The sequence below is a fragment of the Peromyscus maniculatus genome, chromosome 6 (genome assembly GCF_049852395.1).
Source record: "Peromyscus maniculatus bairdii isolate BWxNUB_F1_BW_parent chromosome 6, HU_Pman_BW_mat_3.1, whole genome shotgun sequence".
NCBI classification, from domain to species: Eukaryota; Metazoa; Chordata; class Mammalia; order Rodentia; family Cricetidae; genus Peromyscus; species Peromyscus maniculatus.
This window is the reverse complement of record NC_134857.1, coordinates 75,080,199-75,105,528: the sequence shown is the minus strand read 5'-3', so window position 1 is coordinate 75,105,528 and position 25,330 is coordinate 75,080,199. Positions and strand designations below refer to the sequence as shown.

General features: G+C 49.2%; 3 protein-coding genes across 15 annotated transcripts in view; 1 reads left to right on the top strand and 2 right to left on the bottom strand.

Moving 5' to 3' along the window:
- Nucleotides 1-59: 59 nt before the first annotated feature.
- On the bottom strand, nucleotides 60-4,650 carry Tmod4 (tropomodulin 4). 4 transcript variants are annotated; one of them, XM_006982521.4, is made up of 11 exons: nucleotides 4,633-4,650; nucleotides 4,444-4,526; nucleotides 3,405-3,567; nucleotides 2,996-3,152; nucleotides 2,461-2,577; nucleotides 1,884-1,973; nucleotides 1,608-1,738; nucleotides 1,418-1,525; nucleotides 901-1,044; nucleotides 555-699; nucleotides 60-177 (listed from the first exon to the last, which is right to left on the bottom strand). In XM_006982521.4, exons 3-11 carry the CDS (start codon nucleotides 3,525-3,527, stop codon nucleotides 155-157), a joined length of 1,038 nt encoding a protein of 345 aa, XP_006982583.1. In that variant the 5' UTR covers nucleotides 3,528-3,567; nucleotides 4,444-4,526; nucleotides 4,633-4,650; the 3' UTR covers nucleotides 60-154. The 4 variants fall into 4 exon arrangements, with proteins under 4 accessions (XP_006982583.1, XP_006982584.1, XP_006982585.1 ...); XM_006982522.4 differs by lacking the exon at nucleotides 4,633-4,650 and having other exon boundaries at nucleotides 4,467-4,612; XM_006982523.4 differs by lacking the exons at nucleotides 4,444-4,526; nucleotides 4,633-4,650 and adding an exon at nucleotides 3,648-4,379.
- A 2,542-nt stretch (nucleotides 4,651-7,192) lies between these two features.
- On the bottom strand, nucleotides 7,193-23,727 carry Vps72 (vacuolar protein sorting 72 homolog). 3 transcript variants are annotated; one of them, XM_076574552.1, is made up of 9 exons: nucleotides 22,246-23,632; nucleotides 19,687-19,752; nucleotides 18,448-18,559; nucleotides 18,085-18,314; nucleotides 11,269-11,421; nucleotides 10,873-10,987; nucleotides 9,233-9,409; nucleotides 8,393-8,537; nucleotides 7,193-7,737 (listed from the first exon to the last, which is right to left on the bottom strand). In XM_076574552.1, the coding sequence occupies exons 4-9, from the start codon at nucleotides 18,199-18,201 to the stop codon at nucleotides 7,350-7,352; spliced, it is 1,095 nt and encodes a 364-aa protein (XP_076430667.1). In that variant the 5' UTR covers nucleotides 18,202-18,314; nucleotides 18,448-18,559; nucleotides 19,687-19,752; nucleotides 22,246-23,632; the 3' UTR covers nucleotides 7,193-7,349. The 3 variants fall into 3 exon arrangements, with proteins under 3 accessions (XP_076430667.1, XP_076430666.1, XP_006982582.1); XM_076574551.1 differs by lacking the exon at nucleotides 18,448-18,559 and having other exon boundaries at nucleotides 22,642-23,727; XM_006982520.4 differs by lacking the exon at nucleotides 18,448-18,559.
- Pip5k1a (phosphatidylinositol-4-phosphate 5-kinase type 1 alpha) overlaps nucleotides 23,717-25,330 on the top strand; it is a 43,821-nt gene continuing 42,207 nt past the window's right edge. For 4 of the 8 annotated variants that reach the window (XM_076574548.1, XM_006982519.4, XM_076574547.1 and 1 more), the window contains exon 1: nucleotides 24,011-24,235. In XM_076574548.1, coding sequence (XP_076430663.1) covers nucleotides 24,160-24,235 — 76 coding nt within the window. In that variant the 5' untranslated portion in view covers nucleotides 24,011-24,159. Of the gene's footprint in view, nucleotides 24,236-25,330 lie in introns of all 8 variants that reach the window. The other 4 variants (XM_076574550.1, XM_042279494.2, XM_042279493.2 and 1 more) reach the window with 3 other exon arrangements.

Genomic DNA, 25,330 nt, shown 5'->3' with positions numbered 1-25,330 from the left:
AACCCTCGAGGGGTAGCGCCAAGATTCCCACCCCAGCCCAAGGAAGGAGAGAGGCGGCGTGAACAAAAGGGATTTTATTTACAGGAAAGGGGAGAGAGATGAGGATTTATGTGTCCAGGGCTCTCATCTCTTGTTGGTAAAAGGAAGGGTGACGCTATCTCTTCTTTTGCTGGCGACCTGTAAAGGGATAACAGTGAACACAGCTCTATCTCTTGTTGGCAAAGGCGTATTTCTCTTCCTCGCCCCTAAGGAGTGGCTGCCTCATGCCACCTGATGAGCCTGTCCCATGTTAACAACAAAATCCAAAACACACACTGGAAAAGAAAAGGACCATGTCTCTGCAGGTGCCGTCATGCCGAGCTTCCGTCCTGCTTCTCTGCTGGGGGAAGAAGGACTTTCGCCTCTCTTTCCCAGCTCCCTCATCTCCACGTGTGTTTGCCAGCCCCCCCTCCCCCCCCCCCCGCCCCCCAAGCATTTATCACTGAGTCTGTCTTCAGGACTATCTGCCCATTTCAGCACGTGCCCTCCTCTGCACAGGGTCTGCGCTTACGTACGCAGTTCGTTGTTCCTGGTCACGGCCTGGGCTGCCCGAGCTCGCGGTCCTTGTTGTGTAAAGTGGTACCCGAAGCGGACAATCGAGGGACACTGCTCTAGCACCGTGGCCATTTCCATCTCCACTGCATCACCAGGCCACTGGCGCTGAGGATGGGGAGGTAAAGGCTGTCAGATACGGTGGTCCCTCACCATCCCAGCCCGTGGACCTCTGGGAAGTCGAGAGGCTTGTTTCTCTAGAGTAGGTGAAGACAGAGCCGGCTCCCCTTGCTGCCGGGACCATGAGCCGCCCAGGGAGGAGCTCAATGGGCGTTAGCTGAAGGAAGCCCTGGGGAACGGGATGCTGACCTGGTTGTCTACACGGAGCTCGGTGAGAGTGGCGTTTTCCCGGACGGCCTTCAGCACGGCCATGAGTCCTGTGCTGCTGATGAAGTTGGATTCGATGTTCAGGCTCTGGAGACTCCGGTTCTCACGCAACATGTCAGCCACCGCCTGCATGGTGGAGACTTGGGTTAGGGACAGTTTCATAGGACAGGCAGGATGGGGGAAGGAGGGAAACAGTTCTGCGCGATTCTGTGAGCTCCTGTGAGGAGCTGTGAGGCAGGAGGAGCCAGGATTGGGGAGTTGGGGGAAGCATGAAGATTAGGGTCACTGGTGGGATTGAGGGTGTCGGGGAAGGTTGTTTTGAGGTGGGGGGGCGCCTTCAGGACTTCAGAATTGTGAGCCAGAGGAGTAAGGGTCCGGATCCCTGAGGGCTGCCATAGAAAGCATGATGGGAACAGCATCCCCTAGTGTGACCCATAAAGAGAGCCCCTGCCAGGGGTGCATGACAGGGCAGAGCACTGGGAATGTCAGCCAGCCTTACATTGGCGATGGGGTCACCACTCTTGGTGGCCACCAGACTGAAGCTCCGGACGTAGGTATTCGTCTTCATTGCGTCGCATAAGTCGCTTAGCACAGGTATGGGGATGTCCTAAAGGGGCACAGGACGGTGGACTAAAGACTCGTGCCTCAACAGTTCCTCCTGTTACTGTTTGGGGGTGGGAGCCAAATACCTGTATGTTATTGAGGTTCACCTCCTCCAGCTCTTTGTCATTGCTTCGAACTCGCTTTAGCATCTCTTCGATGTTTGTGGGATTTGGGGGTTCATCTGGTACCGGCTTGTACTTGTCAGGCTGCACCACACCTGGTGGGGACAAGAGCAGAAAGGAAACCCCAGCGTATCCCCCTTCATCATCTCTCCCGTCGGCCCTCTAGGCCTTCATGCACCATGTCTCACGCTTGCAGCCTCCTGGGGGCTGGGGGTGGGCACGCTTCCCGGGCACACTCACTGCTGATGCCTTCGGTGTTGCAGATTTCCCCACTGCAGATGGCATCGTAGTACTGCTTGTTGCTCATCAGCGTGTACATGCCCAGGATCGCTGGCGAGGGTAAGCAGAGGGGCACGGGGTTAAGGTGCCTGCCCCAAGCCTGCCTCCTGCCTCTCTCTCCTGACCTTCCACCCCTGCAGACTTTCTCACCCTCCCTCAGCTCCAGGGGTCCCCTCCATAGACCTGCCATGGAGGGATTTCTAAACAGGAGAGGGCTCAGGGAAGGCCCTGGAGCAGCCACTGGAGGGTCAGGACCATCTGCAGAGGTCCTCTGCCTGCCGCCTTCAGCCAGAACAGCTCTACTTGCATCTGCCTTCACAATCCCTGGAAAGCTGCTCTTGAGATGTTAACTTATTAAATTAAAAAAAAAAGAATGAGCCAGTGTACAAGCAAACAAATAAGAAAAGTTAAAACCCACTGCCTGAGGCTTTCTTGGACGTCCTGTCCTGGCTCCGATCTTTCCTTCTAGTTCTGAGTCAAGATAAAGATGCCACAAGCCCCATCCTCCCCCGCTCCTCAGCTCCCTGCAGCCGCCCACCTGCAATGTCGCACATTTCAGCATCTGTAGCATGGGACAGTGCCTCCTCCAGCTCGGGCTCCAGTGTAATCTGTTCCTCTGCTGGGATTTCTCTCTTGGGCTGAATATAGGGTTTCCCTGATAGAGAGATGAAGGACAGTTCAGGTAGAGGTAATTTCTTCCAAAGTGGCAGCCTCCACCTTCCTTTCCTTCTCCATGTGGGTTCAGAACGAAGCCTGAATTCTCTATAAGAACAGGATTCTTCAGTCCTGTCCTCTCCTCTCTCAGAAAAACTGAAGAGTACAGGCTGGTGAGGTGTCTGGAATCTCAGCATTTGGCAAGCTGAGCTAGTAGGTCGGCTAGCTCAGTCAGGGCTAACCTGGGCTACACACTGAGATCTCAAAAATAAAAAAAACTGGAGAACAGAATAAAATGTAGCTGTCCAGGACCTGAGCCCCTGACAGAGAGATGCCAGAATCGGGGAGGGAAGCTGACAGGGAGGTGCAAGAAACAGCCATTTGGTTTCTGGAGGGCATAGATGTTAGGGTGCCCATACCCTTCTTCTCGCCAGTGAAGGGCACCAAGTCATCACGCTCCTTGACTTCTAGCGCCTGTTGCTCCAGGTACTGCAACAGGGCATCTCGGTCTAGTGGCCCAGTCGGACTCTTCTTTGTCTGGTCACGTTGTCTCAGTCCAGCTGGCAGGAGCATATTCTTAGGGATGAGTTTTGGGGAACAAGTCAGGCACTCTCCAGACATCTTTTTCCTGGCCCTTCTGGGATTCCAGGTCCTGTTGGTAGCCCTGGTCTCAGCCACCCAGCATCCACTGTCCTTCCTACATGTGCAGGGATGCCCTGACCCCTGTGCGGGTACCCTGTCTAGCTCAGGCCCTGGTCTCAGCCACCCAGCATCCACTGTCCTTCCCACATGTGCAGGGATGCTCTGACCCCAGTGCGGGTACCCTACCTCGGGGTCCATTTCTTGTAGCTCACAGTCCAGCTGTTCTAGCTCTTCAGGGCTCAAGGTCCTTAGGATCTCATCTTCATCTATGTCTCTGTATTTCTCCAGCTCCTTCTGGTATGATGACATGGTGGCCCCTCCCCCTTCCCCACTGGGTGACACTCACAGCCTGGGGATATGGGAAAAGTCGTTAAACATGGACACTGAGGACACAGAGGTCCAGCCATGGTTAGTCACAGAACTAAGTACCTTGGAGGCCAGGGTCTACCTGGGATGGAAAGATGAGATTGTTCGTTGTTACAATTTCCCTGCCACTTGCTGCACTTTCCAGCCCTTCTGGACGGGGAGTCTAGGCTCCCGGCAGCCGCACCCTCCCCTACAACTTTACCCGACAGCGTCTCTTGCCCTGACACAGCTGCTGGAGGCCCTGCCAGCACAGCTGGCTCCATGCCCAGTTCCTATTGAAAGGTGGGAGGGGGTGGCAGAGAGCGCCAGGGAGAGTCCTCCTCTCTTTCCCATTCCCCGGGCCTTTTTCAAAACTGGGTAAGCAAGAAAGCATGGCTGAGTTGGAGCGGGGGCCTCTTATGCCATCCTCATCTCCTCCTTTATCAGAAAGGACCAAGGTCTCGCTTTTCATGTTTGCTAAAGTTCTAAATCGTAAGGGAAAGGAAGGCTTAGCGGCTGGGCACTTCCAGCCTGGGGGAAGGGCAATATGGCCTCAGAAGGCATTCAGTTCCCATACTCTGTCACCAGAAAGGTGACACTGGAGCACTGGGCAAAGACTGCCTTCTCCAGGGGTGGTGGGATGGTTAAACTCGCAATCTTTCACAGTGTGAACAATGCACTCTGCCTACACATGACGCTTAACAGGGCAGATGATCCTGAAGGGAGACATTGACAACATTGGGCTGCACAGAGTCAAGGCGGGGAAGTGGCAGAGACAGACACGGTGACAGGGGCAGAGACACACCAGCTCGCTCTCCTTAGCCACTCTTCCCATCTCCCACCAGGCCCTCACCCACAAGACCCCGCTTTTCCCACCTACCAGTCCTGACTGGCACCTCTCACCTCCCCTTGTCAGTTGGTCCGTCTGTTCCACTGGGGCACTGTCCGCTCAGCGGGAGGAGTCTGGTGCCGGGGGAGAGAGTGGGGGAACAGTGAGCTCAGCATTTTATTATTTTAGCTCTGGCCAGGTGGGGAGTGGTGGGAGATCACATATACACAGACCCCATACCTTGCCCAGCCCTGAGAGCCTCTAGTGGCCAGTGTCAGCCATGACACCTCTTTTCCTACAAGCAGAGTCCTCCAGGGGAGAATCCGATGACTCCTACTGTGTGGTACCTGTTCCCTTTAAAGCACTGAATGAAGGTGGTATGTCAGTGTAGCCAGCCAGGCATAGTGCCTCCCACCTGTCTTCCCACACGGGAGACTGAGGCAGGGCTGCTACAAGATGGAGAGCAGCATGAACTATACAATGAGTTCATAGTCAACACGGGATGCAGAGCAGAAGGTTGTTTTTTAAAAGGGGGGCATGGGAGCTGTGCAACTGTGAGGACTGGAGTTAACACCCCTGCACCCACAAAACAAGCTGTCATCTCACACACACCTGTAACCCCAGCTCCGGTGGGCGGCAAAGACAGAAGGGTCACTGGGGGCTTGCTGGCTTCTAGTGGCCTAGAAAGCAGGAGCCCCGGTTCAGGAAGAGACCCTGCCTCAAAGGAATAGGTGGAATTGCAGAAGACACGGTTGGCCTCTACATATGCACACCACTCTGACACACGTATGTACACACATACATACACACCCTCAATATAAGGATTTTAATTTGGTATTTAACTTTAGTTCAATGAACAAATACTTTAGGATTAAATATGGACAACCCAGGTAAGTATAATAAAAATATGATAGGCTTGAATAAAAGCATCTTTATGAAGCCTATTACTTTGTATAAATACATGCCAATTAAAAAAAAAAAAAAAGAACAAAATGGGCCAGAGAGATGGCTGTTAAGAGCACTGGTTGCTCTAAATAGAGGTTCTGAGTTCAATTCCCAGCAACCACATGGTGGCTCAGAACCATCTGTAATGAGATCTGGTGCCCTCGTCTGTCCCGCAGGCCTACCAGAGGACAGAGCACTCACATTAAGTAACAAATAAATCTTAAAAGATAAATAAAAAGGACAAAACAGGAACAGTGATTTGCTCCTCTAGGCCCTAGCACTTGGAGGGCTGAGGCTGAAGGACCGCCTTGAAGGGCCCAAGCCCAGGAGTCTGAAATTAGCCTGGACAATTTAGTTAGAACTTGTGTTTTAAAAATAAAAAAAAGCGAGCAGTAGTGGTGCAATGCCTTTAATCCCAGCACTGAGAGGAGGATTTCTGTGAGTTCAAGGCCAACCTGGTCTACAGAGTGAGTTCCACGATAGCCAGGACTATTTCAGAGAAACCTTGTCTTGAAAAACAAACAAATAAAAAACAGAAGAAAAAAAGGCCAGGCAGTGGTGGCACACACTTTTTTGTTTGTTTTTTCAAGACAGGGTTTCTCTGTGTAGTTTTGGTGCCTGTCCTGGATCTTGCTCTGTAGACCAGGCTGGCCTCGAACTCACAGAGATCTGTCCGGCTCTTCCTCTTGAGTGCTGGGATTTAAGGCGTGTGTCACCACTGCATGAGAGAAAATGGCCCCCAAAGGGAGTGGCACTATTAGGGGATGAGGCTTTGTTAGAGTAAGTATGGTCTTGTTGGAGGAAGTGTGTCACTGCGGAGGTGCCTTTGAGATCTCATATGTTCAAGTTTTGCTCAGTGTGATACTCAGACCACTTTCTGATCCCTGCAAGATGTAGGACTCTCAGCTACTTCTTCAGCACCATGTCTGCCTGCACAGAGCATGTCCCACCATGATGATAATGGGTTGAACCTCTGAACTATAAGTGAGCCACCCCAAGTAAATGTTTTCCTTTATAAGAGTTATCATGGTCATGGTGTCTCTTCACAGCAATAGAAACCCTACGACACTCTGTCTCAAAAAAAAGGGGTGGGGGAAAGGTTGGGTAGCCATGGCGCATGTATTTAATGCCAGCACTTAAGAGGCAGAGGCAGTGGGTCTTCCTGAGTTTGAGGCCAGCCTGGTCTACAGAGTAAGTTCTAAGACAGCCAGGGCTACACAGGGAAACTCTGTTTCAAAAAACAAAAACAAACAACAACAACAAAAGGGGGGGGGGGCTAGAGAGATGGTCCAGAAGAAGTTAAGAGCACTGGCTGCTCTTCCAGAGGACCCAGGTTCCATTCCTAGCACCCACATGGTGGCTCACAATCATCTATAACTCCAGTTCCAGGGGATCCAGCAACTTCTGAGGAAGTTGCTCATGGTCAACACATGGCCTCTGTGTACACCATGTATGTACACTGTGTTCATATACATGCAGACAAACACGCACCCACATAAAAGAAAAAACAAAAAACAAAACAAAAAAAAAAACGACAGCTCCTAATGAGAGCCACCAAACAATACAAAGGCCTAGGGACAGGGTGTGACAGCCAAAACTAACTTTAGCACTTGGAAGGCAAAGGCAGGGAGATCTGATGTGGGGCCAGCCTGGGCTATGCAGGGACCCCTGTCTCAAAAGAGAGAGAGAAAAAGAAGAGGGAAGGAGAGGAGAAAACAAATGAGGTGTCTCAGTGGTGGACCACTTCTCCAGCACACACAAGGCCGAGTGTTAATCTAGCACAAACAAAACTAAAACAACCCAAATATACAAACACACTCACAAATATATCTTGCCCAATCCTACACACCACATATAAGGATTTTACCATTTTATTAGCATAAAAAAATGACAACAAAACCAAACCATGAACAGGGGAGGGAAGCTGGAAAGAAAAAACACACCCAAGACAAAGGGAAGAGCAGAACCGAGCCCGGGTCAGCAGAGGAAAGACATTTCTAAAGAGCAAGTATCTATTTGATGACAATCTTCTGCCGCAAGGCTCGGGGCCCAGAGCCAGGGAGTGGCTCAGGGGCTGGGGGACCAGGGCCTAGGGCTGAGGCAGTGGGCGGCAGTCCATGGGCAGTGATGTACTTCTTGTAGGCCTCACGGATGATCTTGAAGGCCCGAGCAGTGGCATAGGGTATGTCTGTAACAGGGTCCCGGTACAAAGCTGGGCGATGTGTCACTGGGCAGACCTCCCGAACAGGGACCTTGGGGGGTCGCCCTTGGGGGAACCACTCTTCAAATGTTGCATCATCACTAAATGTGATGAAGGTACGTGAGCAGTGAGCAGGAGGGCCGGCAGGTCCAGTCCCGGCATGTGGAGTCAAGGCAGCAGCTGTAGGAGCAGGATCAAGTCTGAGGGCGAAAGACAGAAGAATCACCAAATGCTGAGAAGGCAAGAAATTCATGCCTGTAACGTCAGTATTTAAGAGAATGAGGGAAGATGAATCCCCTGAGTTTCAAGCCACTGGAGAGACAGAGCGAGTACCTGGGTCAACAAAAAAGAGCTGGGCACAGGGCTGGAAAGACAACTCAGCAGTTCAGAGCACATGGGTTTGAGTCCCAGCACCCAAACAGTGGCTCACACCATCTCTCACTCCAGTTCCACGGAATCTGTCTCCTTCTTCTGGCCTCAATGGGCACCAGGCCAGACATACATGCAAGCAAAACACTGATACGCACTTAAAAATAAACAAATAAATAAAAATATTGGGCAGTGGTGGCGCACGCCTTTAATCCCAGCATTCAGGAGGCAGAGGCAGGCAGAACTCTTTGAGTTCGAGGTCAGCCTGATTTATAGAGCAAGTACTAAGGAGATAGATGGGGGCAGATCATGAGTTTGGGACTAGCCTGGGCTACATAGTGAGTTCAGGCCAGCCAGAACTACAGAGTGAGTGAGATGGCTCAAGAAAACAAAACAACAGGAAGGAATGAGCCGGGTGCAGGATAAGATCTGAAGTGTGTACTGGGGAAAGTGTCTAGAGAAGCCAGGCACACGGGGGGCACTCACCCTTCCACGTCCACGTTCTCCTCCTTGGGACCGGGCTCCCCAACAAGCGGCACTGTCACAGAATGGTAGGTGATTATGGGCCCAGGGCACTTCCGCTTCTTGTGAACCTGCTTCTTTTTGTCTGCTTCAAGCCTTTCATAGGTCTCTTCAGGATCAGAAGGAGAAAGGAGCAAATGGTCAGTTTCCCTTCCCCACACTCTAGCTCTGGCCCGTGATCTATTTAAGTTACATTTATGTATGTATGAGTGTATGTGCGCATGTACACACGTCCACACGTGTAGAGGTCAGAGGACAACTTGCTGGAGTCAGTTCCCCGTTTATAAGATCAAACTCAGGTCACAGGGCTTGGTGGCAAGTGCCTTGGCCTGCTGAGCCATCTCGGGTCTCACTGTCCTGTCCTATGATCTTAATCATCAATCTAATCACTGCCACTCTCCACCCTGGCCAGCTAGAGAAGTCCATCCTTACTCAGGACGGGAAGAATCTCAAGTAGGAAGAGTTCATTTCCCAGCATATTCCTCCCAACCCCAAATAGCCCATCAGCCTGCTCCTGGTCCAGACATGACGTCAGATCACTGAGCGTTTGTCCAGTTTTCAGCTGAAATACAATTCCTGATGACAGTTTTTTTGTGGGGGAGACATGGTCTCATTATGTAGCTCTGGCTGGCCTTGACTTCACAGAGCTCCACCTGCCAGTAAGTGCGGGGGCTAAAGGCATGCACCACCACCACCTGGCCAGCTGGGACTGTTAAGTGTGAACTTTCTAATTCTTTTGCCTCTAGGTTTTTTTCTCATGCAAGCTCAGTATCTCCACCTACTTTTCCCAAAGCACAGACTGACCCAGTGAACGTAAGTTGAGCTCTTCTGTGATCTTGGCCTCCCTGAGCAGCTCTTCCTGGGTCAGGGGTCGATCACAGTGGGGACCCTTTCGCCTCCGGGACTGTCCTTGCCTCTCTTGAACCCGAAGGAAAGTTTGTCGAGTATGCTCAGCTGTAGATTGACGCATGGACTTCCGACCTATAGGAAGTGGGATGGGAAGAAATCTCTGAATTCATTTCTACTTTCTCTATTCTCCTTCTTCTTCTTTTAAAGACAGGATTCCAACAATGTAGCCCTGGCTGTCCTAGAACTCACTATGTAGACCAGCCTAACCTCACTCAGAGCATCCTCCTGCCTCTACTTCTGGAGCCATGGGATCAAAGGCATGCAACATCACACCCAGCTAAAAATTAAATACAACAGCAAGAACAACTTAAGCTTACACACACACACAAAAGTAATACAAATAATGCCTACAGGCCGGGCGGTGGTGGCGCACGCCTTTAATCCCAGCACTCGGGAGGCAGAGCCAGGTGGATCTCTGTGAGTTCGAGGCCAGCCTGGTCTACCAAGTGAGTTCCAGGAAAGGCGCAAAGCTACACAGAGAAACCCTGTCTTGAAAAACCAAAAAAAAAACAAAAAAAAAACAAAAAAACAAATAATGCCTACAGCCTTTAATCACATCATCTATTGTAAACATCGCACCCCATTTCAGTCTGTATATATATTATTATTATTATTATTATTATTATTATTATTATTATTTTGGTTTTTCAAGGCAGGGTTTCTCTGTGTAGTTTTGGTGCCTGTCCTGGATCTCACTCTGTAGCCCAGGCTGGCCTCGAACTCACAGAGATTCGCCTGCCTCTGCCTCCCAAGTGCTGGGATTAAAGGCGTGCGCCACCACCACCTGGCTTACTATTATTTTTTTTATGATTTAAGGGCTAAGTTGTACACAGCTTTCTCTTAAATATTTTAGTTTGTGTGTGTGTGTGTGGTATTAAGGATTAAGTACTCTACCACTAAGTTACATCTCCAGACATTTTCCCATTTTTTTAAGTTATATTTTATTAGTACCTTAAACTTTTTTTATTACATTCATCTATGGGGGGAGGGAGGAACGACACGTGCAAATCAGAGAATTTTCAGGAGTTGGTTCTCTCTTTCCACCATGTGGGTCCTAGGGACAGAACTCAGGTTGTCAGGCTTGGCAACGAACACCTTTACCTACCCAGACATCTTGTCAGCCCTCATAGTTTTTAATTTGAGATATTCTTACTAAATTGTTGGGTGGGCTTGAACTTGCTCTGTAGCACAGAAGTTGGCCTTCAACTTGTGATTCTCCTGCTGCAGCCTCTTGACCGGTTGTGACACAGGCCCGCACCAGCAGACCCGGGTGTATTTCTAAGGATAAGGATGCTCCCGAGCTGAAGAGCTGGCGCAGGGGTTAAAGGGCTCAGACACAGGCACAGTGTAACAAGCCCCCAGTAACTAACTCCAGCTCTCCTGGCCTCTGCCTGCATCGCACGTACAAGTGCACACACACACACTCCAGTAGGCAGACGCACACTAGACAGAAGGACTCTCCTCACATGACAACATAGTTCTCAACCTTGGGAAACTCAGTGCGGAGGGACGGACAGACAGAGAGTTAAACTCACTGTCAGAGCCGTCATCGTGGAGCTCCGGGGGCAGCAGCGCCTTCCCCTCCCGGGCCTTCTGGGAGCTGCTTGCTGGGGTGCTGACCTTGCGAGGCCTCAAGCTCTTCAGAGGCTCCTGGGGACACCAGAAAACAGAAGAGATAGGGTAAAGGTGAGGGTTTCTATCAGAGAAAACTAGCACCCAGCAGGAGGAGAGCACAGTTAAGAACAGTCCAAGGAGCTGGGGATGGTGGCACAGGCCTTTAATCCCAGCGCATGGGAGGCAGAGGCAGGCAAATCTCGAGTTTGAGGCCAGCCTGGGCTACACAGCAGGAAACAAACAAACAAACAAAATCCCCCCATTCCACACACACAAAGGTTTCCTTGGTGTCCAAGGAAATCAAGGTTCCTTTGTACCTTATAGGCTTTGGTGACGACTCTGCGCTTCCTTCTTGGCTCCTCTGCTTCCCCGTCACTGGATGGCTCATCCCCTTCATCAATGTCGAAGTCGGAGTCTACCTCATCCTCCGTGTCAGACTGGTCTCCCTGGTACTCATCATCTCCAGACTCCTGAGGACAAAGGGAGATGAGAACTGGCTGGAGGAGGAGGTGGACTAATTCACTCCTGATAGGGATCTCGGATTCTTTCCTATTTAGCTTTTCACTCCCCACAGACGAAGCCTTTCCAGCCCACGGTTCCTAGCTGAGTACCGCTGCCTTCCAGTGTCACAGACAACTAGCCTATGGCATCTGAAACACCACGCTCATAACTGGGGATCTAAAGGATGTGGTCTGGCCTCATTCACTGAAGGACAGGACATAGTTACGAAGAGAAGTTGGAGCTGAGCCATGAGTCATGATGGTTCACGCCTATAATCCCACATTCAGGAGGCCTAGGCAAGAAGACTGCTGTGAGTTTGAGGCGGGCCTGGGTTACACAGTGAGGTCTGGGACAGTGTAAGCTACAGAGTGAGTCTCTACTTGAGACAAAAACACGAATAAATAAATAAGTTCTAACACAAAGAAACATAGATATAAAATTCCTTGGCTAATTAGAGGTTCAAATCAAGCCTGGGTTATATGGGTTATAAGAGATGCTGTTCCTAAAAAAACCAAATAAGGGAAGAGGTCATATCTCAGTTGGTAGAATGCTTATCATCTAGTATGAATGAGGCCTTGGATTCAATCCCCAACACTCCATTATCCATGTGTAGTGCTACATAACTGCAATCCCAGTGCTAAGGAGGTGGAAGCAGGAGGGTCACAAGTTCAAAGTCACTGTGGGCTGGAGAGATGGCTCAGAGGTTAAGAGCACTGGCTGCTCTTCCAGAGGATCAAAGTTCAATTCCCAGCACCCACATGGCAGCTCACGACTATCTGTAGCTCTAGATCCAGGGGATCTGACAACCTCATACAGGCACAAATGCAGGCAAAACACCAATGCACATAAAAATAAAGATAAACAATAATTTAAAAACAACAATAACAAAAAACAAATTCAAAGTCATCTTTGGCCATGTTGCCAGTTTGAGGCCAGCCTGAGGAACACACAACCTTGTCTCAAAAACATAGAAACTGGGACTGGGGCTAGAGAGATGGCACTTACTGCAATTCTGGAAGACCAGGGTCCAGGTGTTGGTACCCACATAGTCGCTGACCACCACCAATACCTCCAGTTCCCAGGGATCCTACCCTCTTCTGATATCCATGAGTAGTGCAGACATTTGGTGTACAAACAATCAAAAAAGCAAAACATCCATAGACATAAAATAAAAATAAATTAGCCAGGCAGTGGTGGCGCATGCCTTTAATCCCAGCACTCAAGAGGCAGAGGCAAGAGAATCTCTGTGAGTTCGAGGCCAGCCTGATCTACAAAGTGAGTTCCAGCACAGCCAGAGCTGTTATATAGAGAAACCCTGTTTCAAAAACCATAAATAAATAAAATAAAATAAAATAAAATAAAATAAAATAAAGTAAAATAAAATAAAACACTTCTGGCTGGAACTATAGCTCAGGGGTAGAGTGCTTGCTTAGCATGTGATAGACTCTGGGTTCAATCCCTACTAGTGTTTTAAAAAAAATAAAAAAGTTGCAAGCTGGGCATTAGTGGCACACACCTTTAATCCCAGCACTTGGGCGGCAGAGCCAGGCGGATCTCTGTGAAGCCAGCCTGGTCTAAAGTGAGTTATAGGACAGCCAGGCCTATGTAGAGAAAGCCCGTCTCAAAACTAAAGGCAGCCTTTTGTGGCCATCGCTGATCACTGCCACCAAAATGAAGTTCAATCCCTTTGTGACTTCTGACGAAGTGAGAACCTCCCACAGTGCTTCAGTTCACCTTCTCACAGTCTTCTTTTTGGTTTTTAAGACAGGGTTTCTCTGTAGTCCTAGCTGTCCTGGAGCTCACTCTGAAGAGCAGGCTGGCCTCAGAGATCCGCCTGGCTCTGCCTCCCGAGTGCTGGGATTAAAGGCGTGCGCCACCATCGCCCGGCCCTTCTTTTTGGTTTTTAAGACAGGGTTTCTCTGTGTAGTCCTAGCTGTCCTGGAGCTCACTCTGAAGAGCAGGCTGGCCTCAGAGATTCGCCTGCCTCTGTCTCCCGAGTGCTGGGGTTAAAGGTGTGTGCCACCACAGCCTGGCTTTGTCTTCCCCTTTCCAAAGAGCCGAGACAGAAGTACAATGTTTGGTCTACGCTGGTTCAGGCTGTCCGAGGACACTGCAAAGGCCAGCAGACTGGCCAAGTGGTCCAAGTGTCCAGGAAGAAATATGTCATCTACACTGAACAAGTGCAGAGAGAAAAGGTGAATGGTACAACTCTTCATGCCTTCATGCGGGCACCCACCCCGGCAAGGTGGTTATCACCAGGCTAAAGCTGGACAGAGACTGTCAAAAGATCCTGGAAAGGAAAGCCGAGTCTCGAGTAGGAAAGAAGGGCAAACCCAAGGGAGAAACAATTGGGAAGATGCAGGAGTGGGGGCATCTCATACACAACTTTCATTGAAGACTGCTTAAGTTAAAAAAAACAAACAAACAAACAAACAAAAAAAAAAGCTGCAAATTAGAGCAGCCTGGCATTCCAAGAAGTCTAAACTTTAGACTTTACTCCTTTAAAAAATTCTGGGGAATTTTCCTTCTCTTTTCCTCAGTCTTTGTGTGTGTGTGTGTGTGTGTGTGTGTGTGTGTGTGTGTGTGTGTGTGTGTGTGAGAGAGAGAGAGAGAGAGAGCGAGCGAGCGAGCGAGCGCGCGTTAAGTGAGTGACGGTCCCTATGGAGTTCAGAAGACAGCATGCTGGGAACTGAACTCAGGTCCTCTGGAAGAGCAGCAGTACTTGCTCTTAATCACTTTGTTGGTTTTTATAAGGACAGTCTCATGGTAGTGAGCCAGATTTGAGCTAACTGAAGTTTGCTGAACCTGTATGACTCTGAAGGACAGAAAGGACATGGGCTTTGATGTAACACATGGTAGCGTTTAAACAGCCGAGAGGGAAGAATGAATCACAGGTAGGTGGAAAAGCAGACATGCACACAGCATATTTATGGAATGAGGATTTAGACCCACGCACAGAGTTTTTCCCTGCCACGAAGCTGTATTAGGCCAGTGGGGTGGCTCAGCAGGAACGTTGTCCACCAAGCCCGAGGACCTGATCCCAGGACCACCTGGCAGACGGCAACTCCTTCAAGGTGTCCTTTGACTCTCACGAACAGATGTGGCACAGGAGCCTCCCACACACATAAACAGCAAACGTTGAAAGGAAGAAACGAGCGTGTCAGCTGACTGCTCTAACTCTGGCACAGCCTCCTTCCAACAGTGAATTCTCCCGAGGTTCAAAAGAAGCTACCTTCTTCCCAATGGAGAAACACACTGATTGCATGTGGACATGGATTTTGCTTGCATGTGTGGGTGTGTGTCTAGTGCTCAAGGTGGCCAGAAGAGGAATCAGATCCTTTGGAATAAAGAGTTATGAATGGTTTTGAACCATCATGTGGGTGCTGGGAATCAAATCCAGGTCCTCTGCAAAAGCAGCCAGTACTCTTATCCTGACTCCAGCCCCTCTATGGAAAAACATAAATGTCAAGGACATTTAGGACTTAATCTGTAAGCCAGTGAGTCTCACCCCCTCTCACCTCCTGACCTCTCCCACTGTTGATCATCACTGTTGAAGTACGGTTACCTAGAGAAATGTGTTCTTCATGTGTGTTGGGACAGAAAAATATTTGAATACTACTGTGGATAATGGGAGCCGCTGTGGATTTGGGGTACGTACATGGAATGTTTCAGAAAGCTATGAGAGCGAGAAGGGCTAGAGCACGGAACCCCAAGTGCAGCCTGAGGTAATACAGGTTAAGACACAAATGGCAGCTACACTGGAAAAGGGGGGAATCACTGATGAGGGGAAGTCAGCTGGCCTGCATAGCAGCACCTCCCGCCTTGCTCTCTCTTCAGTCAGTGACTCAACTAATGGATTAACTGTGGTGCACATGTTGCCAAAGCAAGCAAGTAACAAACGGCTGAAACCCTGAGCCAGCCGGAGCTTAATCCAGCACCAATGACCACCATTCTTCCTAACGAATGTTTCGTTTTTGTTTGTTTCTCAAGACCGAGTTTCTCTGTGTTTTTTTGGTGCCTGTTCTGGATCTCGCTCAGTAGACCAGGCTGGCCTCGTACTCACAGAGATCCGCCTGGCTCTGCCTCCTGAGTGCTGGGATTAAAGGTTTGCGCCACCATGCCCAGCCTCTCCCTAGAATTTAATGCTAAATAAGTTGGTCTTTCTTGAATATACTATATACTTCAGTCTGGCTGCCAGCAAGCTTACAGCTATCAAATGCCATTTCCATTTTAGCACAGATTCTTGGCACAATTACTTCTGATTTTTCTAATTAATATTTTTAGTCTGAAAGTTTCATATATTAATACATTTTGTTTTGCTCATTTTCTATTTTTAGTGCTCATAATTTTTGTTTCTATTGTAACCTTTCTTAAAGCTTTTTTGGAAGCATGAGATGCACCTATTAAATAACATCTCATAAAACGACAGAAATAGGAAAATGAACCTTAGAGGAAGAATGAGAGAGATCTATTTTAAACTAGTTTATTAAAGCTGTATACGTAGTAGAGGCTCCTAGACAGTCATAAAGTCTTATCTACTCTGTTTTTCAAAAATTTCCCTTCAACCCTACTCAACAGCGTCCCATCTCCACCTGTATCCCACAGTGCTGGGAGATGGAGCCCAGGTCTTCAGGCATGCTAAGCAAGTTAGCCCTGAACCACAGTGACATCCCCAGACAGACTTTGTCCAGGTTTCTTTCTGCCACTGTCCTTTTAGGCTTATCCCACTAGTTTTATATAGATGGCTGAGTCAGGATGCAACTGGAAACAGCAAAATCTGACTGGGGGGTTGGCAGGGGGAATCCGAGGGTAGTGACAAGTACCCACAGTTCCAGGACTCAGGAGTCTGAGGCAGAGGGCTGCCTCAACTTTGAGGCTGGCTAAGTAACCCCATTTTTAAAAAGCTATATAAGACCAGGCATATGGCACACACCTTTAATCCCAGCACTCGGGAGGCAAAGGCAGGTGAATCTCTGAGTCCTAGGACAGCCTGGTCCACAAAGCAAGTTCTAGGGCTACACGGGAAGAGGTACTGGGGGGAGGGGCGTGTGGGGGGGAACCTAACCTGGGTATGGGAGGCAGAGGGAGGGAGGTGGATCTCTGTGAAGCCAGACTGGTCTACATAGGGAGTTCCAAGACAGCCAGGGCTATGTAGAGAGACCCTGCCTAAAAAAAAAAAAAAAAACAAGTGCTGGGCCTTTAACCACAGCACTTAGGAGGCAGAGGCAGGCGGATCTCTGAGTTCAGCCTGATCTATAAAGTGAGTTCCAGGACAGTCATGGCTGTTACAAAGAGAAACCCTGTCTCTAAATATCTAAAAAACCAAACCAAACCAAAACAACACAACCCCCTCCCCCCCAAAAAAAATCGAGCTCAGTCCTACACCCTCTAGCCTTGATTCTTTATTCTACACCCTCAATCTTTATTCTCCTAGAGAAAAAAGCAGACTTGGAGGTCTCACACCAGGACTTGAGTGTCTCTTCATACTCTATTTCATCTCTTCCCCCACTCTTTATCCAGCCAAGGCCTCCTTTTTATAATGTCCTCAGTTTAAATGTTATTTTCCCATGAGTGCCTATTCTCAACCACTCTGGGGCCTTCAAGAGGGCTCAGTGGGTAAAGCAGCGTGTTGTCCAAGCCTGGCCATCTGAGTTCATTCCTGTGGCTCCTAGGATGGATGGAGAGTGAACTCTGATCTTCATAGGCGGGCACACAAATAGAACTTAAAAAAACAAGACACTCGGGGCAGTGGTGGCGCATGCCTTTAATCCCAGCACTCGGGAGGCAGAGGCAGGAGGATCTCTGTGAGTTCCAGGAAAGGCGCAAAAAGCTACACAGAGAAACTCTGTCTCAAAAAACAAACAAACAAAACCCCCCACAAATCTCTCACCTGTTACCAGAGCATCCCATATTTCCTTAATTTTAAGATTTTATCATAAAGTATCTTAGTTGACTGTGAACCCAGACAGTTCCCCTGCAGGATGGGGTTTCCTTTTTTCCAGGGGCTGGTAACCCAGGATCCAGGGCTACTAGGCAAGCGGTCTACCACTAAGCCATAAACTATAGTCCCAACTCCAGGGCAGTTTTTAATGTTGCCTCGGAGCCCACCACAACCTATCACATATGGTACGCTGACCTGGGTGCTCAACAGAGTCACTCAATGAATAGTTTCTATTAATAAAAATTCAGCCAAGAGTGAGCCCTGAACGTAAAAAAAAACAAAAACAAAACAAAAACTGAATTCTAATGTTACAGACCTTACAAATCAGAGAATGAAAAGAAGCTAAATTTAATTAGAAACTGCAATTTTGTTTCTACGGTGGAAATAAATGGGGATTCTCTTAGAACAGCCAATAGAGAGCCATCTAAGAAAATCGTACACAGTGATTTGAAAGCTGAAAACCGAGGTGCTAATTTCCTGTTTCGGAACGGGTCCCTTTCTGTAGAAACTCGACAGCAGGACAAGACAACTCCAAAGCCGACACACAGACACACCGCGTCCCTCCCGCCTCCGCATTCAGTCAGGGGCCTTAGCTCTCCTACACCGCCCTCCCCGCCCCCTTCCTCTTTGTCCAGGGTTTCCCTGCAGGACTCTGCTTCCTCCCTTCCCTCTTCCTGGGCCCGGCTCTTGCCTCTGTGAAGCCCCCGTAAGTCGTCTGGTAGAATTCATCTTCCTCCTCTGCTTCCAGGAGCCCAGAGAGCCGGTTCCCCGCGGTCTTCCGAGGGGCCCGGCCCCCGGCCAAGCTCATAGCGCCGGCAGAGTCTGCGCCGCCGCCCGCAGCCCTGGCCCGGCTCCGCTTCTCGGGGATCGGCGCTCCACACGATTTCCTGTGGGCGGCCGCCAATGGCGGAAGTCCGGCGTCTGCAGGCAAAAGCAGCCGAGCGTAGAGCGATTCTAGATCCAGCCTCTAAGTCGCCTCCTCCACCAAGCTGTCGTGGCCACTCTTAGTCAGAGACTAGGAACAGTACCAGGATCCCCCCTCCACCCTACCCACCTTTGTTGTTGTTGTTGTGTTTTCAGACAGGGTCTCACTGTACAGTCCTAGCTGGAGCAGGCTGGCTTCGAACTCATAGAGCTCCTCCTGCCTGTCTACCTGAGTGCTGGAACTAAAGGCATGAGGCATTAGACCCACGAGGCAAGCTCACTCCCCCCCCCCCCAACACACACTTTGATTTTAATTCTGCTAGTAGGAGCCTTTCTAAAAGTTTTAGCTTTTTCACTTCCCACCTCGAAAACTCCAAAGGCAGTCAGTTCTATATTCTCAGCAACTATAGGACAGGAGAATAACAAACTCACGCCTAACTAGTGTAGTAGAATTTAAAAATGAAAAGAAGCCTGGGAAGCCGGGCGGTGGTGGCGCACGCCTTTAATCCCAGCACTCGGGAGGCAGAGCCAGGTGGATCTCTGTGAGTTCGAGGCCAGCCTGGGCTACCAAGTGAGCTCCAGGAAAGGCGCAAAGCTACGCAGAGAAACCCTGTCTCGAAAAAAAAACAAAAACAAAAAAAAAAAAAAAGAAAAGAAGCCTGGGAATATAGCGCAGTGGAGGTGTGCATGTTTAGTCTGCATGCTCCCTAGATTCTATCCCTATCATACTCAAAAACATTATTGTAATTAAGAACTGAACCTGAAACCCACTGGTGGTCACCCACGCCTTTAATCCCAGCACTAGGGAGGCAGAGGCAGGCCGATCTCTTAGTTTGAGGCCAGTCAGGGCTACAGAAGGAGTTCCCCCGACAACCAGGGTTACACAGAGAAACGCTTATCTCGAAGACAACAAACAGAGAACAGAACCTTAAAAGCAGAGGTGGTGGCAGAGATCTGTAACCTCCAGCACTTGGGTATCTGAGGCAGGAGGATCACAGTTGGTGGCCAGCTTGGGTTACCATAGGAAGTTCCAGGCCAGCCTCAGCCACAAAGAAAGCTTTTGTCTAAAGAAAGAAAAACAACCTACAAGCAGCTAAGTACCTGGCCTGGTGTTCCACACCTTTTGAATTCCAACACTCAGGAGGCAGAGGCCAGGGATCTCTATGAGTTAAAGATCTATGCTTGTTCTACATAGCAAGTTCTAGGCCAGCCAGGGCTACAGAATGTGACTCTACCTCAAAACAACAATAACAAAAACAAACAGCAGCAACAAAAGCCCAGTGTGATATTTTAGACTTGTAATCTCAGCTCGTGGGAGGGAGACTGAACTGGAAGATCTGGACAAAACAAAATAAATCTATGGACTTACCTTGAAAGTTGTGGCTGTGTGACCCATGACAAGTAGCTTTCCATTTCCGAATCTCACATTTTTCACCTGTAAAGTGAGACATGATTGTCGAGGCGAGGGATATAACCCTTGTAAACTGCTTAGCAGTGTTTAGTAAGTTCATAGCAAACATTAGTAGGAAATTGTCATTAACATGAGCTTCTAGGTCAATGGTTCTCAATCTGTGGGTCGTAATCCCTTTAGGAGGTCAAATGACCCTTCCACAGGGGTTGCCAAAGACCATTGGAAAACAGATATTTACATTACTATTCGTGACAGTTATGGAGTAGCAATGGAAAGAAGTCCATGGTGGGTGGTCACCACACGAGAAACTGTACTAAGGTCCTTCATCTCCCTGTCTGCAGATTCGCCCCTTCTACATCGTCCTATTTTGGGGTCACTCTTCCGTCCCTCAATTCCATCACATTTCTAGGCTTTTCCTTCGCTTTATCATTCCTTTCCTCTCTACTGGCAAATTTAAAATCGTATAGGACAGCTGGGCGGTGGTGGCGCACGCCTTTAATCCCAGCACTCGGGAGGCAGAGGCAGGCGGATCTCTGTGAGTTTGAGGCCAGCCTGGGCTACCAAGTGAGCTCCAGGAAAGGCTCAAAACTATGCAGAGAAACCCTGTCTCGAAAAACCAAAAAATAAAAAAAAATAAAAAATCGTATAGGACAATGAAGTGCTCCCAAACACCCGTTCTTCTCTTTCTAGACACAGCTTCCGTACTCATGGAAAGGATGTCTCCTAGAGCCTCTGAAATAGTTCCAAATTCAAATAGTCTGTGTTGTCAAGACTGGGTCAACTTTTGTTCTCATTGTTTGTTCTGAAAATACAGTTCTGAAATATAGCACTCTTACAATTCTATGCTAATACTTGTTAATTTTATTCCAGTGACTTATGGTTCTGTCCCCATTTGTTTGTGATCTTTTGATTTCTTTGTTTGTTTTGTTGTTGTTTTTGAAACGGGGTATCACTGTGTAGTTCTGGATGTCCTAGAACTCTCTCTGCTGGCTTCAAACTGACAGAGGTCTGCCTGCCTCTGTGCTGGAGTTAGAGGTGTGTACCACTACAACTGACTTGTTTTGTTTTCTTAATATAGGGTCTCATGTAACTCCAGCTGCCCTCCAAATCCCCTTACAGCTGAGGCAGGCCTTAAACGCCTGATCATTCGACTTCCATCTCCTAACTGCTGGGATTGTAGGTGTGTGATACCATTCTTGATTTTTGTTTTGTTTTGTTTTTCAAGACAGGGTTTCTCTGTGTAGCCCTGGCTGTCCTGGAACTCGCTCTGTAGACCAGGCTGGCCTCGAACTCAAAGATACAACATCTGCCTCTGCCTCAGGAGTACTGAAATTAAAGGCATGTACCACCGTCTGGTCCATTCTTGACTCTTTTTTTTTTTTAAAGAATACATTTAAATTTTTTATTACATTTTAAAAACTGTGTGTTTGTATTCATGTGTGTGAGCACATGCCACTGTACTGGTGTGGAGGTCAGAAGACAATTTGCAGGGATTGGCTCTCTCTTTTTACTATGTGGAACCTGGGGCTCAAAGTCAGGTCATTAGGCTTGATGGCAAGCATCTCTACCTATTGAGTTTTGTTTTTTGAGATAGGGTCTCATTATGTAATCCAAGCTAGCTTAGAACTCAGTAGTAACCCAGCCAGTCTTGAACTGCTCTGCCTTGGTCTTTTGATTGTTTCATGCTATGTTGAAGGGAGATTTTTTTTTCCTTTCTGCTGTTTTTCCCCCTCTTCATTGCTGGGAATTGAACCCAAGGCCTCAGGAATACTGAGGAAGCACTCACCTACTGAGGTACATTCCAAGTGAGGATCAGGGGTGTATCTGTTCTATACTAGGAATTCTGCGTGCCTGGGGTAAAGCTGGGGCTAGGTAATTAATGAAAGGCTAAATAAATAAATAAGGTACTCGTTCTTTTACTGTTTTTTTTTCTAGTGCCAGTGATTAAATTCAGGGTCTTGTACAAGATAGGTAAGCTCTCTGCCACTGAATTACATCCCTAGCCCCCAAAGGTGCTTTGATAAAGCACGTTCACAGGCACTCAACACTGAATGGGTGGCCCTGCTTTGAGGTCACCGGATTGCCTGCCTCCTGAAAGTATGTATTGGTGAACTCCCTTTTCCATTTCCTCAGGAGCACCGAGCCCACGCATTCTGCTCTGCCTTGCTTCCACACCTCGCCACATCACCCCAGTTCTGCTATGCCAGGAATGTTACTAGGGAAGAGTATCACCATGATTCAGAGGACATCTCAGGGATTGAGTAGGAGCTTGGGCAGAGAGATTTAGGGATAAACGTGCTTCTTAAACATTCCTAGCTCTCCTTTTTGTAAGATAAAGACATGCTTTTTTGCGTATTGCCTAGGCTGTTCTGGAAATCAAGATTTTTCTCCCTTAACTTTCTGAGTTTCTCTCTAGCTACTTTCTGAGTAGCTAGGACCTCAGTCATGTACCACCACACCCAAATTTTTAAACAATAATTATATTATTGTTATTACTATTTTAAGACAAGGTCTCACCATGTAACTCTGGCTGTCCTGGAACTGGCTTTGTAGACCAGGCTGGCCTTCAACTCACAGAGATTAGCCTGCCTTTGCCTCCTAGTGCTGGGATTAAAAGGCTTGCACCACCACTGCCCTGCTGGATCAATCCCCTTATCCCACCTTAGTGACTCAGGGATAGAACTTGGGTCATCAGGCTTGGTACTTTTATCTGATGAGACATCTTGACAGTCCTCAGGCACCTGAAAGCCTTTTTTGAAAATATGGACAATTTATTCAACAGTATTTACCGAATACCTGTGAGACAGATCCTATGCCTCACACTGTCTAATTCAGAATTAGCACTGTGCTATTCAGCTGGGTGAAGGTTTTAGGTATAGCATAACATACAACACTTCGGTGCTACCGACTCACAGCGCTGTTTGTCTACTTTCAGTACCCAAGGGAGCACAAAGAATCCAGCAGATGGCAGTAAGGAAACAAATATTTTAGGTCTTGAAGGAAGAGGAAGAAATCTGAGGTTAATGAATGGGAGATGTTTGATTCTGGTCCTGGTTTCCCCTCGGATAAACATCTAGGTAGGTATCCAGGCCACCCTAGGGCCAATAATCTGAGGGTTGTTTTTCCATGCCTTTTTAAAATTCATGTCTCAAATAGTTATTGAGTGCCTTCCTTGTGCAAAGACGTGACAGGAGATGGACATACAAGAACGAAGCAGTCTTTGCTCTTCGGAAGCTCGGTTTGTTTGAAAAGGTCTTCACTAGGGCCCCCACAATGTTCACAGACACCACAGTTCTTTGCTAAACCTGGGCAGAGTTCATACGAAGATTAAGCTAGAGTGGAATTCCTGTTTCCCGTGCTTTTTGGAGTATAAATAATTAGCAGCTGAACACTAAGGAGGACTTTGGATCGGAGGAAGATTGTGTGATGCAGTCTGATCGAGTTCTGTAGTCGTTTTCACTGGTCTTTTAAACTTTGTTCTTCATGCATTTTTCTTACTTTTCTTGTTATTATATTGTTGACAAATCCCCATTGACTTATTTATCTAACATTTACATTTACTGAACTCTGTCACTGTGTCTAGCATTGTTTGAAGCAAACCAAACAGATCTCGTCTCATGTCTTGAGAAGGAAGGTCCCACGCGCCCGCACCCGTAAACAGTAAAGGCTGGAAGAACTCTTGGTGGTTGTGATGTTTTGTAGTACACAAGTGCTTGGCATCTCGGACTTGACACCAGAGCTGCGTCCTGGGTCCTTTCCAGGGCTGTCATCTGAAGCGCCCGGTCCTCCCGGGTCCAGCTGATTCTCAACCAGGATGCACAGCAAGCTGAAACGCCACACGGTCCAAGATACGAACCCACATTGGCCTACCGAGCCACCGTAGGACACACGGCCTTCCGCCTGTGGATTCCTCGGGGGCGGGGTGACGCGCGCCCGTCACGTGACCCGAGGCCGCCTCGGGATTGGCTCTGCGTCTCTCCGGCTCGACGGGACGCAGCCGTGAGAAGGTGGGGCGCAGGCGCAGTCCCGGGGTTTCCTTGGCCGCCCACCCTGAGCGGAGCGGTGGAGTTGGCGATAAACAGGCTGTGGCCGGGGAGGCGGGGGAGGGGGGCGCCGGCTTCCAGGAGGGCTCCTGCCGCCTGCTGTCCCCCTTTGCGGGTGTTTGAGCGGGGCCGCGGGGCCGCCGCCTCGGGAGAGAAGGGAGCTTGGGCGGGGAGCAGTTAGGTTGCTAGGAGGGTGGACGACGGGAGCTCTCCCCCATGCCGGGCCGGTGGTGCGGCCCTGAGCCGGTCCCGCAGCCCGAACGACGCCCGTGAGAAGCCCGCGCGGAACGCGGGTTCCGTGGAGAGACGTGGGGAGGATTCGATTCCGAGAAAAGGAAGAGCCGACTCGAGAGGGAGCGAGGCCGCTGTCGGGGAGGGGGCTGCCAAGATGGCGTCCGCCTCCTCTGGGCCAGCGGCGGCCGGGTTTTCACCCCTGGAGCCCGGGGTCCCTGCCGGTACCTCAGGTGAGCCAGCCGGGTGGGGGAGACTGTGAGATGGGAGCAGGAGCGAGTCCTGGGGAGGGGGACCCGTCGCCGGGGGTGCCCGAGTGGTGGCCCCTGACTGAGCGGACCCTGAAGGAGGGGACAGTTTTGAGAGATCTAGAGGAGTTTGGGGGGGAGGGTGGGCGTCACCGGGAGGAGAGAAGCGGACAGACACACTCACACTGTGTCCTAGAGGCCCTTGAGAACTTTGAGGGGGAGGGATGGAGCGTGGAGGTTGGAGGTAAGAGGGGGACGATGAGGACAGGAGCGGGGAAACTGAGCCCGTGAGGCTGGGGGCCCAGCTTAGAGGTGGAGGGCTCGGCCAGCGTGCATCAGGCCCAGGCTTCAACCCCCAGGGTCTTCATTCAGAGATACTAACGTAAGTGGAGTATTGGTAGGTGGAGGCTAGATGGATCGTGGAATTAATGGATCAAGACGTTGAGGAGGTTATGGGACCTAAAAGTGTTAAGAGTCACGGGGTGCTTTTGGCTGCTGAGGAATTAGGGAATTGTGTTTTATTGGGAGTAAGAGTTACTGGAGTGGCCTTTCCCCTCAGACTACCCCTAATGCGTCATTCCTCCTCCCCTCAAGTCTTGTCCGCCGCAGCGCGGACACGCATATTTTCTCAGATTAACTCTTTTGGTGATTCCTAGCCTTGGGAAAGAATGGGGAGTTTTGTTGTTTTGTATTTTGGGGCAGGCACTTCCTCTGTCTTCCTGACCGGCTTGAGATCCCTAATGCTGGGATTACAGGAGTGTACCACAGCCAGCACAGAAGAAAGACTTCCAAGTGTCTAAAAGATGGGTGGTGGTGGTGGTGGTGGTAAAGGTCAGAAGACCCTAAAGGGGGAGGAGAAATGAGATGGAGGCTTGCATTGTAGAGGAGCCCTAGTTAGGCCTGTAGTTAGGCCTCAGAAAGAAAGATGGGGAGGGGCGTGTGTGACTCCTTGTGCTGTGAGGGAATATTGCATAATCGGATATGGACTGGAGGAATGCTTACCATGATGTATGAAGAAATTGCAAGGGAACTGGGCAGTGTAGAGAGGTCAGGGTCGTTAGAGATTGATGGAGATTGGGG